Genomic DNA, 15832 nt, shown 5'->3' with positions numbered 1-15832 from the left:
GGCCTGATGTGGTATAAATGCAGCCTCATAAAGGCAGCACTCAACTAATGTGGGCATAACGTCACTGCAAACTTTAGCTGTCATGGCTTCACCCAAAGAATCATGGGAACTGTAGTTGAGCATGGGCGCCAAGTATTCCGTTAAGAGATCCCACCCTCCCCCTCCCTTTAAAGAAGTACATTTCCCTGCAGAGAAGAACATGCCTGGTAAACCAGCTAGGCTCTTGTGTAAATTTGGCCCATCGCTCCCAGCGTCTGCAACAGCGTGAGATTGGAAAAACGCTACATCTCCTGTCCAGCACCCTCACCTTGCTGCTGCATGAAGCCTTTTATTTCCTATTCCATTTTAGCAAAACTGGCGAGACGTGAGGATCACTTGAAAAAGGAATCCATGCTTTAGTTTTTGAAAACCGTCTTTTATTCTCTCTGAACTTTCTCCTCCAGCCCTGCCCCAGCCTCAGCCCATCTTCCACTGCAATCAGTTCCAGCCATTGCAGTCGGCGAAAGCGAGGCTGACGTATATCCAGATGAACCTTAACATCTCCTGCAATCCACAGGGCCTCGTGCAGCATATCCAATTCTCCCTATTCCTGCTGTTGCTTAATGCAAAAGCGCATTCCAGGCACATTCTCAGGCCCAACCAGCCGCCCTGTTGCTTGTCTGAATGGTCCTCATTGGTTCCAGCGACTAGCATTGGCTGGCTCTCTGGGCACTCCCAGAGACGGTAAAATCAGCTTGCAGGACATTCGAAGGGACGCGGGTTTCTTGGAAGGGCTGCTGCCCACCGGCAAAAAGGGTGAAAGTGCCAGGCTCAACTAGCCACTCCCCAGCCCACACAGCTCTCTGGCTGAAGGATATCTGGAAGGGCACCTTTGCAGTATGACCCATAGGTAATGGCACCCGGCGGAAGCCAACCAGTTGCCAGCGGGGCACTGGCACAGATGCGCGTCCCCAGCGGAGGTAGAGTTGCACCACCTGTGGGGGGGGGGAGGAGACGTTAGGAGAGGGAGCCATCAAGTTGCTCGTTTCTTGGAGGCCACCACCAGCCACATGGTGGGGACGGCACTGTTTCAAAAGGGCCCAAGTGATAAATCAGAAGTGGCAGGTGCACAGGAATAATGGCCCATCTACCCAGGATCAAGGACATCAAACCCAGTGGAGGCTGGTGGCTCTGGTGTCAGCGGGGTGGGGAATCCGCTCCGGGTTTCAGTCAGGACCAATCGGAACTCTAAAGGAGCTATCCAAGGTGTGAAGCAGAGTTCTCACTAGTTCTGACTGAAACCCGGAGTGGATTCATCACCCCACTGACATCGGGGCCGCCAGCTTCCACAGACCAAACCCACCAGAGTGCCACCTTCTCCAAATCCTCACCCAGCAATACCCAAATTGTCAGATATGACCCTTCCCTTGGCCTAGCTGACATCTTCCCCCCAGTGACTGCTGTTGATTAGTTATGGGAGGGGCTAACACGTGGAGGATCCTGCCTGGAGGGTGTGTAGGGGGCTAGGGGAGACCCAGTGACTTTCGGTTCCTTTCTTAGCAAACCATGGGTATCCTGTGAGTTCTGCTGCAGAGGTGGAGGCGAGAGAACTGCACAGCCTGCGAAGTGCAGGGAACAGCTACCCAGTCTACTTGCATCTGAACCCCAGCCTTATTTTTTACCCCTGTCGTCCGATAGTGAGCCACAACCAGTGCTGTAAGTATTCTGTGCTTTAAAAAATAACAATGCTACACTAAGCCAAGCTGAAATATGTGTCCCAGATAAATCATGCATTTGGGCATCTGTTCTTTTTTCTTTTTTAACATAATTTATCCCAAGGGTAGACAGAAAGTAGATCTCCAGATGTTTTGGACTTCAACTCCCAGCATTCCTAGCATTGGCCATACTGGCAGGGGCTTCTGGGAGTTGAAGTGCGAAACATCTGGAGATATACCTTCTGCCCAACCCCGCTTTATCCTGCTTCTGCTTGTCACAGGGAGGCCCAGCCCAACCACTGGAAACCTTATTCAGCAAACAAGGCTGACGTTTTCCAACTTCCTTCTTCAACACCAAGCTGCATGAGAATTAGAAATAAGGAACTGGGGAGTAGGAACCAATAAGTAGCCTTATATTCAGCTGCTACTCTGGCCTCCAAGATTTCACCAGAACTTACCCTAAAATTTCAAGTATATCTTTGCAGCCATAAGGGCTATACATTTGCTTTTTAAATAAATGAATAAATAAATGCCGAGATAAACAGCATGTCGATTTTTTGCAGCCAACAGCCTAGTCTCCCCCCCCACCCTTTTCCTACCCTTGGCACATGCACAACCTTAGCTATTGTTGCACCAGGACCATCAAAACATTGTTCACGTTTCGGCCCCCGCTCCACACTGCAGCTGTTGCCCTTTGCCCCACCCACAAACTCCTCCTCTCTCTGCTTTCTCAGTCTGGGGATGGATAGAGGCAAGCAGGAATGCACACCGCCTCACCTCCTCGCCATCTCTGGAGCCAGCGTTCTTCACCACAACAGAGATGCTGAGGTTGCCACATATGGGCACAACATCAGCACCCACTACCAGGTCGCTGTACTGGAAGGTGGTAAACGAGAGCCCGTAGCCAAAGGGGTACAGCGGAGCCTCATCTCCGTAGTAGCGGTACGTCCGTCCAACCATTGTGTAGTTCTCCATTGGTGGAACCTGTGAATATGATCACAAATGGGTGACGGAGATGAAGGAAGGCAGAATGAAGAGGGGCAAGGGGAGAAATGTGTGAATTTCACCAACGGCCAGTCAAGACGTATATCTGAGCTCAGGAGTGGGCAAATACGGGAGGCCTGGGGGCTATTCCCCCCCCCCCGCTGAAAAAATATAACAAAATGGCTAAATCTATAATAAGTTGTATTTTTACTTTCATTAGGTATTGAGCTTCTACTTTACTGTGGATGTTCCATAAGCATATCACTTATAGACTAAGATTTATAATTAGTGAATTTCTTTGTTTTAGTGATTTTGATTTATTATGTACATTCTTCTTTTTGTTGCCTTTATTTTGTTAACTTTATTTTGGAATAAAAAGTTCATGATAAAAAGTAAAAATGGCATCCATCATGGCAAGGGGGTGCCAAAAGGGAGAAAATCAGCTTGCAAACAAGCTAAATGTGACCCTTCTTGCAAACAAGCTAAATTTAACCCCTTCGGCGCTCTATAGCTGCTATGGACAGTCTCCTCCGAAAGCTATTTTTTTAATACAAAATTGGAGCGGGGGACGGTGGGCGGTGAGTGTCGCCCACCTGTCTAAGCTCCCATGAAAGAAACCAGGCATTGCTCGTGTATTGGAGCTGGAGCTGTCTCAAGAAACAACACAGTATCGGTGATCGAACCTGCCTTCCCCACTGCCTTGGCTTGGAAGAGCCACAGAAAAGCACGGACTGGAGTGGGGGCAGAGACACGGCATCCCTCCCCCGCCTGGCTCCCTGGCCAGCAATTAATTCAACAGGAACTGTATTGCTAGCTGGAGCTGATGGGAGTTGTAGTCCAGAGCATCTGGAGGGACCCAAGTAGGGGACAGCTGCTTTAACTAAACACTTCCTGTTTGCGGGTCCAGCCTGTTCATTTCTTTCTATTTATCCAATTGGAGGAGTCATCATTAATAATCCGTAATTGCACCTTGAATTAATCTCTGAATCGCCCCGTTGTCAGTTTACCTTCCTACAGGGGAGGAGTTTTTTTTTTTAATTACTGGCTGTGCCTCTCTTTTTTTCTTTTAAAATAATGAAATGGCACCATTTTGCTATGCAAAACCAAGAAGGAAACAAAATATTTAAGAAGGATGCAGTCAATCTGGAGAGGGTTCAGAGGAGGGCAGTGAAGATGATCAGGGGACTGGAAACAAAGCCCTATGAAGAGAGACTGAAAGAACTGGGCATGTTTCGCCTTGAGAAGAGAAGACTGAGGGGAGATAGGATAGCGCTCTTCAAGTACTTGAAAGGTTGTCACAGAGAGGAAGGCCAGGATCTCTTCTTGATCACCCCAGAGTGCAGAACACGGAATAATGGGCTCAAGTGACAGGAAGCCAGATTCCGGCTGAACATCAGGAAAAACTTCCTGACTGTTAGAGCAATATGACAATGAAACCAATTCCCTAGGGAGGTGGTGGGCTCTCCCACAGTGGAGGAATTCAAGATGAAGCTGGACAGCCACCTGTCAGGGATGCTTTGACTTGGATTCCTGTATTGAGCAGGGGGTTGGACTCGATGGTCTTGTAGGCCCCTTCCAACACTACTGTTCTATGATTCTATGATATTCCTTTCTATATTCAAGGGGCTGTTCATAGGCTATTCATAACTAATCCTCATGCTGGGATCAACAGGAACTAATAAGATGGGCTGACCCTGCATTAATGTTTAATTGAAGATGTCAGGGACCTTTGTGGAATGGGACTTACTTGTGAGTAAAAATTATAGGAGGATCTGGGCATGGAGAAGGGCACTTCTGAATAACAAAGTGGTGGTATATTCAGTGGAGGCTGGTGGGTCCGATGTCAGTGGGGCGGTGATTTTGCCCTAGGTTTTGGTCAGTACCAGTCAAAACTCTAAAGGAGCTATCCAAAGTGTGGATATCCAAGGTATGGAGCTCCTTTAGGGTTCTGACTGGTTGTGACCGAAACCCAGAGCAGATTCACTGCCCCATGACATTGGACCCACCAGCCTTCACTGGGTATATTACAGTGCTGTGTGGAACCTCCATCCTAATTTTGCTTCCAGCCAGATGCAGAAAAGCAGTAGCTAAGCAGCGCTAAAGTGTGGAAGCAACGGTGGATAGTTAAGCGAGTCAGAAGAATAGACGATTATGGTTATGCTATTCCTGGACTGCAGATGGTGGGTTTGTACATCTACGGGCTGCACCATGACAAAAACAACATTTAGCAGAAAATGACATTTCGTGAACAGGGTTCAGTCCAGGAAAACAGCCTGCCAAATGCTGGGCTTCGAAGTATGATCCACAGACAGTTTTTCCAGTTGCATACGCTTCTACACACTGGCATATGCACGAGGGGATGCTGCTTTTCATTTTCTCAGGACGGGGGTGACCACAGAAGTTACGTCAGCTGAGCGTTACCTGGTGCATGCTTGCTGGCCACGTGGCAGGCAGTCTGCCTGCTGGATTTGCCCCTTCAGCTCCCACTAGCACCTTGGCAATAGCCAGGCCTGTGGCCTGAGCAGGAAAGAAACAGGCTACAATCGCTCCCACGCCATCATGGGCCTTGGCCCAGCTCACGTCAAGCGGGCCTGCGTTGAACAGCAGCAGAATCACTGGATGCCCAGCGGCTGAAATAGAAGCCTCAAGAGGTTAGTAATGAACAGGCCAAATCAATACCATGTACGTACACAAACACTCCCTTAGTTAGCAGTGGACCCAGCACCCTTGGGTGCGGTGGTTAGAGGGTTGGACTTGGAGTGGGGAGACCTGGATTCCCATCCCCACTCGGCCACAAAGCTCACCAGGGGACTCTGGCCCAGTCACTACTTCTCAGCCTAGCCTACCTCAGAGGGTTGTTGTGATGATAAAAACGAGGGTGGGTTGGAGAACCATGTATGGCCCAGGAGAAGCCAACTTAGTGCTCTGACTCCGTACAGGGCCGCTTCTTCTATCCCTAGGAGTACAGCTAAGCAATTGCCCAGGGATCTCCATCAGTAGGCAGCGTAATTTCACAACTTCCCATGAGCCACAGGTGTTGTAGCAAAGCATGCTGGGATCTCGGTCACCCTGGCATGAAAGGGTCTGGCTGGGCTCCCTTCCTGTGGCTGCCCTTTGGCGAGCCGGGCCCCCCCTGCTGTGCCCACGGCAGCCAGGGTGCTTCTAGTTGAGGCTTTGACAGTGCAATCGCCCTGCCTCGGTCAAATGTAAAATGCCTGGCATTTTACAGTTTGCCACTTGTAACCCTCTGGTGTTTTCCTGGCGCTTCTTCTGTCTTTCTCCTTTCCACAAAAGCATCTGTTAAAGGGAGGCTCCGTGGCTCAGTGGCAGAGCAGGTGCTCTGCGTGTGGAAGGTCCCAGGTTCGATCCCCGGCATCTCCAGGGACGGCTGGAAAAACGCCTGCCTGAAACTCTGGAGAGCCATTGCTGCCAGTCAGTGTCACCAACACCAGATGGACCAAGGGTATGACTCAGTATAAGGCAGCTTCCGACTTTCCTAAAAGACAGAACAGCTGCACAGGGTCTTGCTTGGTAGTGCTAGAAGGAGTCTGGAACCACCTCAAGCACCCTTTACCTGCTGGACTTCATGCAATTCCAAACGAACTCACCCCAGTTCACGACGTCCTGCAGGAGTGCCAGCTGGTGCCCGGGCAAGGCCAAGTCCTTCCGGTCACAGCTTTCTTGCTCCAGTTCAGTTCCTGAGGAGAAAAAAGAAGCCGTGTTAAACAGAGCCCCTCTGCCCCCTCATTCCCTCTGTCTCCATCCTATACACCCACCTTCCGCAATCTGGTGCCCTCCAGATGTGCTGGAAGGCAGCTCCCATAATTCCCAACTGCCTCCTCCAGATGAGTTGGACTACAGCTCCCACAATCCCCCACCCAGCTATCGGGCAGGGCCAGGAGATCCGGATTCAGAGCTCTACTCATCCATGAAGCTCACTGGGGTGACCTTGAACCAGTCAGTGTCTCTCCACCTAACCTACCTCACAGGGTGGCGGTGAGGATAAAATGAGTAGGGGGGGGAAGAGAGGCATGTTTGTGGGAGGAACGGCGACACTTAAACATAAAATAAAATAAAAACTGCTAAAAGCCAGAATCGGTCTTGTAGGCGCCTGACCTGCACGGGTCCAGGTGTTCTGCTGCCTGGAGTTTTACCAGAGATGCCAGTAGGCCGGGTGGAAATGATGTCTGTGCTCTGTGCCAGGTGGAAGAGTGTGACTGGCGCATGACCTTCCTGCCTCAGTTTGAGGCCTGTGTGCGGGCTGGGACGTTCAGCATCATGTGCAGCTATAACAGGTACGTGGGTCTGGGTCCCCTCCCTAGCTGATTTCCTTTAATACTTTGGGAGCCGCAGCGGGGCTTTAGAGGGCTAGAAACTGTATGGACGTTGGGAGTGAGGACTCCTTTTTTCTCTAGGAGCAGAGGCGGGTGTGGGGTGTGGGCTTGGGTTCTGTCAGGAAAGACCATTTTGGGCCGGGATCCAGGATTCCTGGACTCATGTGGTTGGAGAGTCTGGTCTAATGGGTTGAAGAAATAGATGCTGGACTCCTGGGTTCTGTGCGTTTCCCCACTCCCTATGCGTTTACTTCTGTATTTATCTATTTAGCTAATAAACATAGGAAGCTGCCTTATTCTGAGTCAGAACATGGGTCCATCTAGCCCAGTACATTGACACTGGTCTAATGGTTGAAGAAATAGATGCTGGGCTCCTGGGTTCTGTGCGTTTCCCCACTCCCTGTGCTTTTACTTCTGTATTTATCTATTTAGCTAATAAACAAAGGAAGCTGCCTTATTCTGAGTCAGAACATGGGTCCATCTAGCCCAGTACGTTGACACTGGTCTAATGGTTGAAGAAATAGATGCTGGGCTCCTGGGTTCTGTGCGTTTCCCCACTCCCTGTGCTTTTACTTCTGTATTTATCTATTTAGCTAATAAACAAAGGAAGCTGCCTTATTCTGAGTCAGAACATGGGTCCATCTAGCCCAGTACGTTGACACTGGTCTAATGGTTGAAGAAATAGATGCTGGGCTCCTGGGTTCTGTGCGTTTCCCAACTCCCTATGCGTTTACTTCTGTATTTATCTATTTAGCTAATAAACATAGGAAGCTGCCTTATTCTGAGTCAGAACATGGGTCCATCTAGCCCAGTACATTGACACTGGTCTAATGGTTGAAGAAATAGATGCTGGGCTCCTGGGTTCTGTGCGTTTCCCCACTCCCTGTGCTTTTACTTCTGTATTTATCTATTTAGCTAATAAACAAAGGAAGCTGCCTTATTCTGAGTCAGAACATGGGTCCATCTAGCCCAGTACGTTGACACTGGTCTAATGGTTGAAGAAATAGATGCTGGACTCCTGGGTTCTGTGCGTTTCCCAACTCCCTATGCGTTTACTTCTGTATTTATCTATTTAGCTAATAAACATAGGAAGCTGCCTTATTCTGAGTCAGAACATGGGTCCATCTAGCCCAGTACGTTGACACTGGTCTAATGGTTGAAGAAATAGATGCTGGGCTCCTGGATTCTGTCTACGTCCCCCTTCTATGCTATACACTGAGCAGGTAAGCTGCTCTCTCTAGGATATCTCCTTCCCAAACCAGCAAGACATGTCAAGGAAGTACTCCCCTCCCCCCAAAAAAAACCGCTGGAAAGATGTCCATTAGTCCTACTGGGAAGCCATGCTCCATCCGTAGTGTGGTTCAAGGCGTAGACCTCCGCGCCCTGAACAGCCGGCAGTTCTGCAACAGGCCATGGATGACTTAACTCGGTCATTTGTTTATTTTCAACATTTGTATACCACTCCATATCTAAAGCAGATTCCGGAGCAGCGAACATAAAAAGTAAAATAGTAAAAAGATTAAAAGATCAAAACACCATTATTAAAACTATTCTTTTAAAAAACGGAAGGCCAATAAAAAATGTGGCTGGTCAGTTAAGGAATGCTTCCTGGAATAGAGTTGTGTTCAGGAGGCGGCAGAAGCAACACAGTGTTGGTGCCTGTCTGACCTCTAGGGGCAGGGAAAGAAAGGGGGCCACCACACTGAAGGCTCTTCTCCGTGTGGACTCCAATCAGGCCATAGGCTCATGTGGTATCACCAGCGGTTGGCGTGTCAAGGGGCTCTACAAATACAAGGAGCTGGAACGCTGCCCCAGACCCACTCCCAACATCCATGCATTGTGTGTGGACATCTGCAGTGGGGAAACCTATGCACGTAAACCTCTATGTGCAGAAGCTTCCATGCAAACCAGAAATCCAATTGCGCAGTATCCTATCCCTCATAGAGGTCTACGCATGTTGGCTTCCCTGCTGCAGATGTCCTAGCTTGATCCATGGACAGCGGAGCTAGGGATGCTGTGTGATGCTGGGGACAGTCCAGCCAGCAGCCTGGTCTGGTGGACCACTGTACTTGGGGAGCCCCCCTACATGCAATTAACATATGAAGGGGACTAACATGCAAACTGAGCGTATGGAGAAAACTCATCACAAGGTGTATGTCTGTGAGTTTATACATTTATACAAAGTAGTAAGCCATGAACAACTGCATGGGTTTCTCACCCTTCGGAATATAAAGAAAAGAAACAACCTCCCAATTTCATTCAGCATCTCCAGAGTGTTGGCACTGCAACTAGAGCTATGCACAAAGGGCCTCTCAAAACTCTCCAGCCTATTTGTGGGCAGAGAAACTGGGGGGACAATTTCACCGAATTTCTCCTAGGGGAGGAGAAATCCTCCCACAGTTTCTCACAGAGAGGGCTCGCTATTGGCTGGGGTTGTGGCACAGGTTCCTTCTTTTTTCCTCAGGGTTTCTGGTTTACTGCATTGCTTCTGTAGGTGGCAGCAGCGTCAACTGTGGTGAGGCTTCGACTTTTTTGAGGCAGAATTTTGAATTTCTTTGGGTGGTATTTTTGAGCTTGCTATGAGGTGGCCAAGGGTGCTGTGTGTGTTTTTTTCTCTCTATTACACATCCTTCCATTGCTCTGCAGCCTCCCAGGCCACCTGCACTTCCTGAATTGAAAAAGCCCCATGGCAGGAATTGCCTCAGGACGTCTTCCTCATGATGGCTTGGCCGAGGAGGCTACAGGCTTCCACAGAGATTACTGTGCAATGACAGACAGGACCCTCATGCACACTCCTCAGCCACCTCACAAGTAAGGTAAGCACAAAAATCCCAAAGCCAACCCATGAGAATTTCTCTGAAATTTCTCCTCCTTTGAATTTCTTTTCAAAAGCAATTTATTTTCTATCAAATTGAACGAGTATGGTTAAAAAAAAAATGTGGGAGAAATTTTCAGCGCAGCACTAGCTGCAATGAACGGATAGCCCCCTTAAATCATTCTGCTGAACGTGTGAGAGTTCTGCTTTAGGACAGGGGTGCTGAACCTCCTTCAGCCCAAGGGCCAAATTCTATCTCAAAGAACCTCTTGGGGGCTGCACTCCAGTGATGGGCAGGGCCAGTGGAGGCCTGTGGCTCACATCTTGGATAGCTCCTTTACAGTTCTGGCTGGTTCTGACTGAAACGTGGAGTGGCTTCACCGCCCCACCGACATTGGACCCGCCAGCATCCGCTGGGCAGGGCTGTAACCAAAGCGAGAAGATCCGAAAGGTCCAGCATATTTTAGCATAAAGCTCTTACCGCCAGTGAATTTAGGCCTCGGGAGGGGCGTTGCAACCTTTCAGAATGGGGGGAAATCCGCACAAAAGCCAGAAACCACTGCAAGATTGGTGGTCAGGGGGAAGGGGGCGTGGCCATCCGGGGGAGGCCTCCCGCCCTGAGATCCAGCGCCCCTGCCTTAGGAGAAAGTGTGACTCTGCTCTAATTATGCCTTTAGTGGTTCTGTGTGTCCCTTACCTGTACCCAGGCACACAATCACGATGTCTGCTGCTTGTACCGCAGCCTTCACTTTAACAGGGCAGTAAGTGCCACACTTGGCAGAGTGACATCCGTCGGCAAAAGTGACATTCGCCGAGATGGTCGCCAGACCCCTCCTGCACCATGCAGAGAGGAAAACAGCGCTTAGATCATTAAAGGTGAAAGTCGGGAGCGTGTCCATTCTCTGCCCCAAATATCTAGATCTGGCCTGCAAAACCTGTGACCTGCGAGTCAAACATGTATTGTGCCTTGCGAGGCACTTGATAAGCCTCATTCCATTTTACACAGACACAAGTCCATCATGTGTTTGCAGGCCTGGGCAGGCAACAAATGCCAGGTAAGAACAGAAGAAGAGCCCTCCTGGATCAGACAAGGGACCATCTAGTCCAGCATTCTGCTCACACAGTGGCCAACCAGCTGTCGACCAGGAACCCATAAACAGGGCATGAATGCAACAGCACCCTCTCCCCCATGTTCCCCAACAACTGATGTAAATCAGTTCACTCCCTCTGGTACTGGAGGTAGCACATAGCCATCAAGACTAGTAGCCATTGATAGACCTCTCCTCCAGGAATTTGTCTATATGATAAACAAGGTAGTTCAGGAACCCTCAGCAGGGCACCTTACATAGCTGCTGGGCTGCATCTGGCCCCATGGATGGGCCGTAGTACAAAGGCCTACTCAGAGTTTTGCACCAAGAAAACCTGCCATCTGTGGTCAAAATTAATAGAGCTCATTAGCATATATTTATGTCATCCCACTTTCCCTACCAGCAACCCTGTGGGGTGGTGTACACCATGGGACCTGAGTTCTAACAATAGTGGGATGGGTGAGGGAGAAAAATGCTGGTCCCAAATTAGCGTGCGATGCCTCCAGCCCACAAGCACCCCTGTTCCCTGAAAACGGGTGGGAGGAAAACCAGTGAGCAACTTGTTAAATAAATGCTTGCTCATATTTTATAAGGAAGAGGAAAGGCAGGAGGAAGAAGCAATATAAACATTCGAACAGTAAACAATTTAAAGTAACGCTCTGCAGAATAAAATGGTGGGAATGGAGTCCAATAGTTATATGGTCCACAAAGGTAGGTTATTTTTTTTAAGCTGTCTGTCGCTGTGTGGTCCAGCTGTGTGGTTACTGACAGATGATTGACAAGCATCTATGCTTACTGGGGTGGAGGTGGCAGAGGGTGATGAGAATGCTGCTGTTCTTTCCTGGTCTTTTCTAAGCTTCCTCAGGAACGTTTTTCTGTCTCTCCCTTTTCCTCTGCACAGTCTCCTCAGAACCTCTCTCCTCCCTCAAAACCAACCTTTCTGCCTAGGGATGTACAGATTTGGTTGAATCTGTTCCATCTCTGTTTTGCAAATTGTCAGGCGTCTTTCATTCCATCGTCTGCTCATTGATGGAATCAGGTTTTTTTAACCAGAATTTCATTGTACTTGCACTAATTCGCAAATGCACATTAGTTAATGTGAACTAGCACTAATGTGCATTAGCACACATCCCCCCAAAAGTGCAAAACCTATCCGCAAGTCTGCAGAAGCCATGACTTGGAAAAAGCCCATCTGCTGCAGGCTGGATTCATAGAAATCTGAACTCATTTGAATCCGTTGTGGATTTCTTCGACATCCCTACTTCTGCCATAACACCTCAAGGTCAAAAAGGGTTGAATTCTGGGCATTCTACCAGAGGGATTTCACTGCACAGGTTATACTTGCTTCTGAGTACTGGGCTCTCAAATATTAGCTTTGGGATTTGGGGGTGGTTTTTTGTTTTTTCAAGCGGAAGGCAGAATACAGTATGTAGACTGAAACAAAAAAAGTCTGGTGTTGGAGGGGAAAGGCACAAGGGGTTGTGGATTTAATAGGGCTCTGAAACCCAAGTGTTATTTTCAAAGGGAAGCTCTGGACCAAGGGATGGTCTAAATGGCACACGATGCAGTTCTACGGGTGAAGCCAAGCAGGTCTGGCCCTGGAAGGGGCCTGGATGGGAGACCATTTGAGAACCATTTGCAAGGAGCCACTCTGAGCTCTGCAGAGGAGGGGGGGGCATTAAAAGGGAATAAACAATGCCTGAGGAAGCATCCCATCCCTTCAAGGTACTGGTCCCTCACCTTGGACATACTACAAATGGAAATGAAAGTGGTGCCATGGTGGCCTTCCCTGACAACAGAACATAGGACCACAGGAAGCTGCCTTAGACTGAGCCAGACCCCAGACCCTTCTGGATCAGTGTTTTTGACGCTGACTGGTAGCAACACTCCAGGTTTAACTGGAGTGTTTAACTGGTAGCAACACTCCAGGCCTTTTAGATAGGGGTCTTTCCCAGCCCTCCCTGGAGATGCTGGGGAGAAAACCTGAGACTTTCTGCATGCAAAGAAGGGGCTCTACTACTTAACCACAGCCCCTCCCAAAATGCCAGGATTGACCCTGGAATCCTTTCCACTGAGCCATGGAGCCTCCTCATGGGCTTTCGCCAGCTGAGATCTTTTAAAGCAGGGATTGAACCTGGGACCTTCTATATGCAAAGCAGCAGCTCTGCCACCGAGACATGTTGTGACATGTGTGTGTGTGTGGGGGGCATCCTGGGCCTGCTGGCATGCCACATGAGCAGATGCACAAGAGGCCGCCCCGCTGAACGGGATGTACCAGATTGGTCGAGCCCTGCATGTTCTCAGCCTGGAGAATTCCAGCCCACATTTTTTGTTGTCTGTTCCAGAGCCTGGCTAGCAAAGGGAAGAATATGCAAAAGGAAGAATAAATCTAGAGCAGAGCTTAGAGTGAAATGAAGATTTTTTTATTGTATTAATTTTTTACATTTATATCCCACCTTTCTTCCATCATGGAACTCAAAGTGGCTACATGCAATTCCCAGGTGGTCTCCCCTCCAAGCACTGACCAGACCCACCCCTGCTTAGCTTCAGCAAGGGGGCTGCCTCATGTGCCTTCAGACCATGAGCTGGGACCACCAATCCAGTGTCTCGCTGGGACTGGTTTCTAAGGATGGTTTTTGTGGGTTGTGGGGGAAGAGTAGAATATTCTGTAGGTCTTACCTGGGTGTATAGATGTACTGAGGGTCTGGGACTGGAGCGTAGTTCCCAAAGAGAAGTGCAGCATTGTCTGCAAAGGGCCCGACCACCTGCCAAGAAGAAACAGGGGGCCAAAGGAATTCAGGCTAGAGATGCTCCGCACCCAGAGGGCGAGGGGATCAGGGGCCACGTAGGCACCTCGTAAAAAGGGAGGAGTTTCCCGTGATCATTCTTGCCCTGATACCCTTGCCTACGGGGCTGCTCTAGAAGACAATCAGGAAATCACAGTTGGTCCATACTCTAGCCCAGCCTTCCCCAGATGTTTTGGGACTACAACCCCCATCATCCCCGGCCACTGGCCCCCCTGCTTCTGGGAGGAGAGTGTGTTTCTGTGTGCCAGCCTGTCACACAGAGTTTGGAGGGAGAAAGCAATAAAATCAAGCAGGCTAGTTTTGATCTTGGGTCTCGCTTCAAGAGGCAATGTGCACACAGCCAGCTTGGAGAACTTTTGTGGCCTGAGGGACGGTCTCTGTCTATCATGGGGACCCCAATAGACACCCAGCTATGAAAGCCTCTTTGCATGGATATCAAATAAGCTTGATTAGCTGGAAGGAGGTGTGAACTTTCTTTGCATGGATATATTCTTTGCATGGATATAAAATAAGCTTGATTAGCTAGAAGGAGGTGTGAACTTTCTTTGCATTTATATATTCTTTTCAAGTATATATATAAGCTTGATTAGCTGGAAGGAGGTGTGAACTTCCTTTGCATGGATATATTATTTTCAAGTATATATATATGCTTGATTAGCTGGAAGGAGGTGTGAACTTTCTTTGCATTTATATATTCTTTTCAAGTATATATAAAAGCTTGATTAGCTGGAAGGAGGTGTGAACTTTCTTTGCATTTATATATTCTTTCTTTGCATGTATATATTGCATGTATATATTCTTTGCATGTATATTTTCTGCATCCATTTTCTATCAACTAACTGTCATCTTTTTGCACAAGTGGCTTGTTTCATTTTGGTAATCCAAAGAATCTGGTTGATGACTGGGATCTGACAGACTCAGAACCCCAGATCAATACAGCCATCATGACTAGTAGCCCTTGATGGATTTCTCCTCTTGAATTTGTTTAATCCCAGAACCATGTTCTCTTGGCTGCAAATAGTTGTCTGTCTGTTTCCAGGCCTGATTCAAGTTGTGGCTTTTGAGCTACATGGGCACATGAGATCATCTGGAGAGGGCTTGAGCCTTGTCTCAGGTCTTGTCTCTAGGCGAAGTGCCTATAGTGTGGGCTGTTGTCCCTTCTCCCCATAGCCCCACCACTGGGCACATAGCCACACAATGGGCTCAACTGCCACTATGAATGACAGGATCACTGTTAATAGCGTGTTCGTTGTTGTCAGTACTTTCTGCATTCAGTTTCTTTCTGACCAAGGGGTGTCCAGATTTTGTGAAATCTGTCCCATGTGTGTTTCATGGATTGTGTAATGTCATTCGTTCCAGCGTCCGTTCACAGACCGATTCAATTTCCCCCCCCATTATGCAGAAAAATACACAAATAATTCCATAAGAGGGTTCACAACAGTTTAGATAATTGATGTTAGTAAGTAACATTTCACATATTGTCCCCTATTTCGTTCAATTTTTCTCCGCGTATATTTTCCAGGATGGCATATGTCTCAGCAGAAACTCGTGTATTTTCCTACAAATAAATTTGTGTAAATTTTGGGAAAGTAAAAAAAATGATCCAAAAGCCCACGGACTCCGCACAGCCTGAGGGGGCCACTCCGCAGCAGACTCTGCAGGTCGGATTCTTAGAAATCTGAACTCATTTTAGTCCGTCTTGAATTTCTCCAGCATCTCTATTCTGTCCTCACTGTTTACCTTTCCCCCCCCGCCCACCTCCCACACCTTATATGCTGAATATAAACCTGAAACTCTCCGCAATATTCCATGCATCTGATGAAGCAGGCTATATAGTTCACAATAGCTTATGTTAGAATAAATGTGTTAGTCCACCCCCAGAAACTGGGGGAAATGATTCCCTAGGTCTCTTGGGAACAAAACAGAGATTACTTTAAATGTGTGTCTGGCAGCTACGTCTTTCTCCCCCCTCCAATTTTTTATTCTAGAGTAGGAGCAGGGGACCCAATCTGGACTGGGAACCTTGCATGGGGGGGAGGGGGGCTTTTAAGGTTTGGACTGGGGGCCCTGCTCCTATTCTAGAGTAAAAACAAAAATAAGACAAGGCGGC

General features: G+C 48.4%; 1 protein-coding gene across 2 annotated transcripts in view; it reads right to left on the bottom strand.

Annotated features, from left to right (window-relative positions):
• Positions 1–310: 310 nt before the first annotated feature.
• LOC146338146 (uncharacterized) overlaps positions 311–15832 on the bottom strand; it is a 38920-nt gene continuing 23398 nt past the window's right edge. The window contains exons 10-16 of one of the 2 annotated variants that reach the window (XM_084815991.1): positions 13595–13680; positions 10525–10661; positions 8344–8481; positions 6287–6376; positions 5100–5308; positions 2472–2678; positions 311–974 (exon numbers count right to left, since the gene is read on the bottom strand). In XM_084815991.1, coding sequence (XP_084672117.1) covers positions 687–974; positions 2472–2678; positions 5100–5308; positions 6287–6376; positions 8344–8481; positions 10525–10661; positions 13595–13680 — 1155 coding nt within the window. In that variant the 3' untranslated portion in view covers positions 311–686. The remainder of the gene's footprint in view (positions 975–2471; positions 2679–5099; positions 5309–6286; positions 6377–8343; positions 8482–10524; positions 10662–13594; positions 13681–15832) is intronic. The other variant, XM_084815992.1, reaches the window with a different exon arrangement.

The sequence above is a fragment of the Heloderma suspectum genome, chromosome 10 (genome assembly GCF_057233095.1).
Source record: "Heloderma suspectum isolate Gila_16-S chromosome 10, 16-S_ref, whole genome shotgun sequence".
Classification (NCBI taxonomy): domain Eukaryota; kingdom Metazoa; phylum Chordata; class Lepidosauria; order Squamata; family Helodermatidae; genus Heloderma; species Heloderma suspectum.
This window is presented reverse-complemented; position numbering and strand designations above follow the sequence as displayed.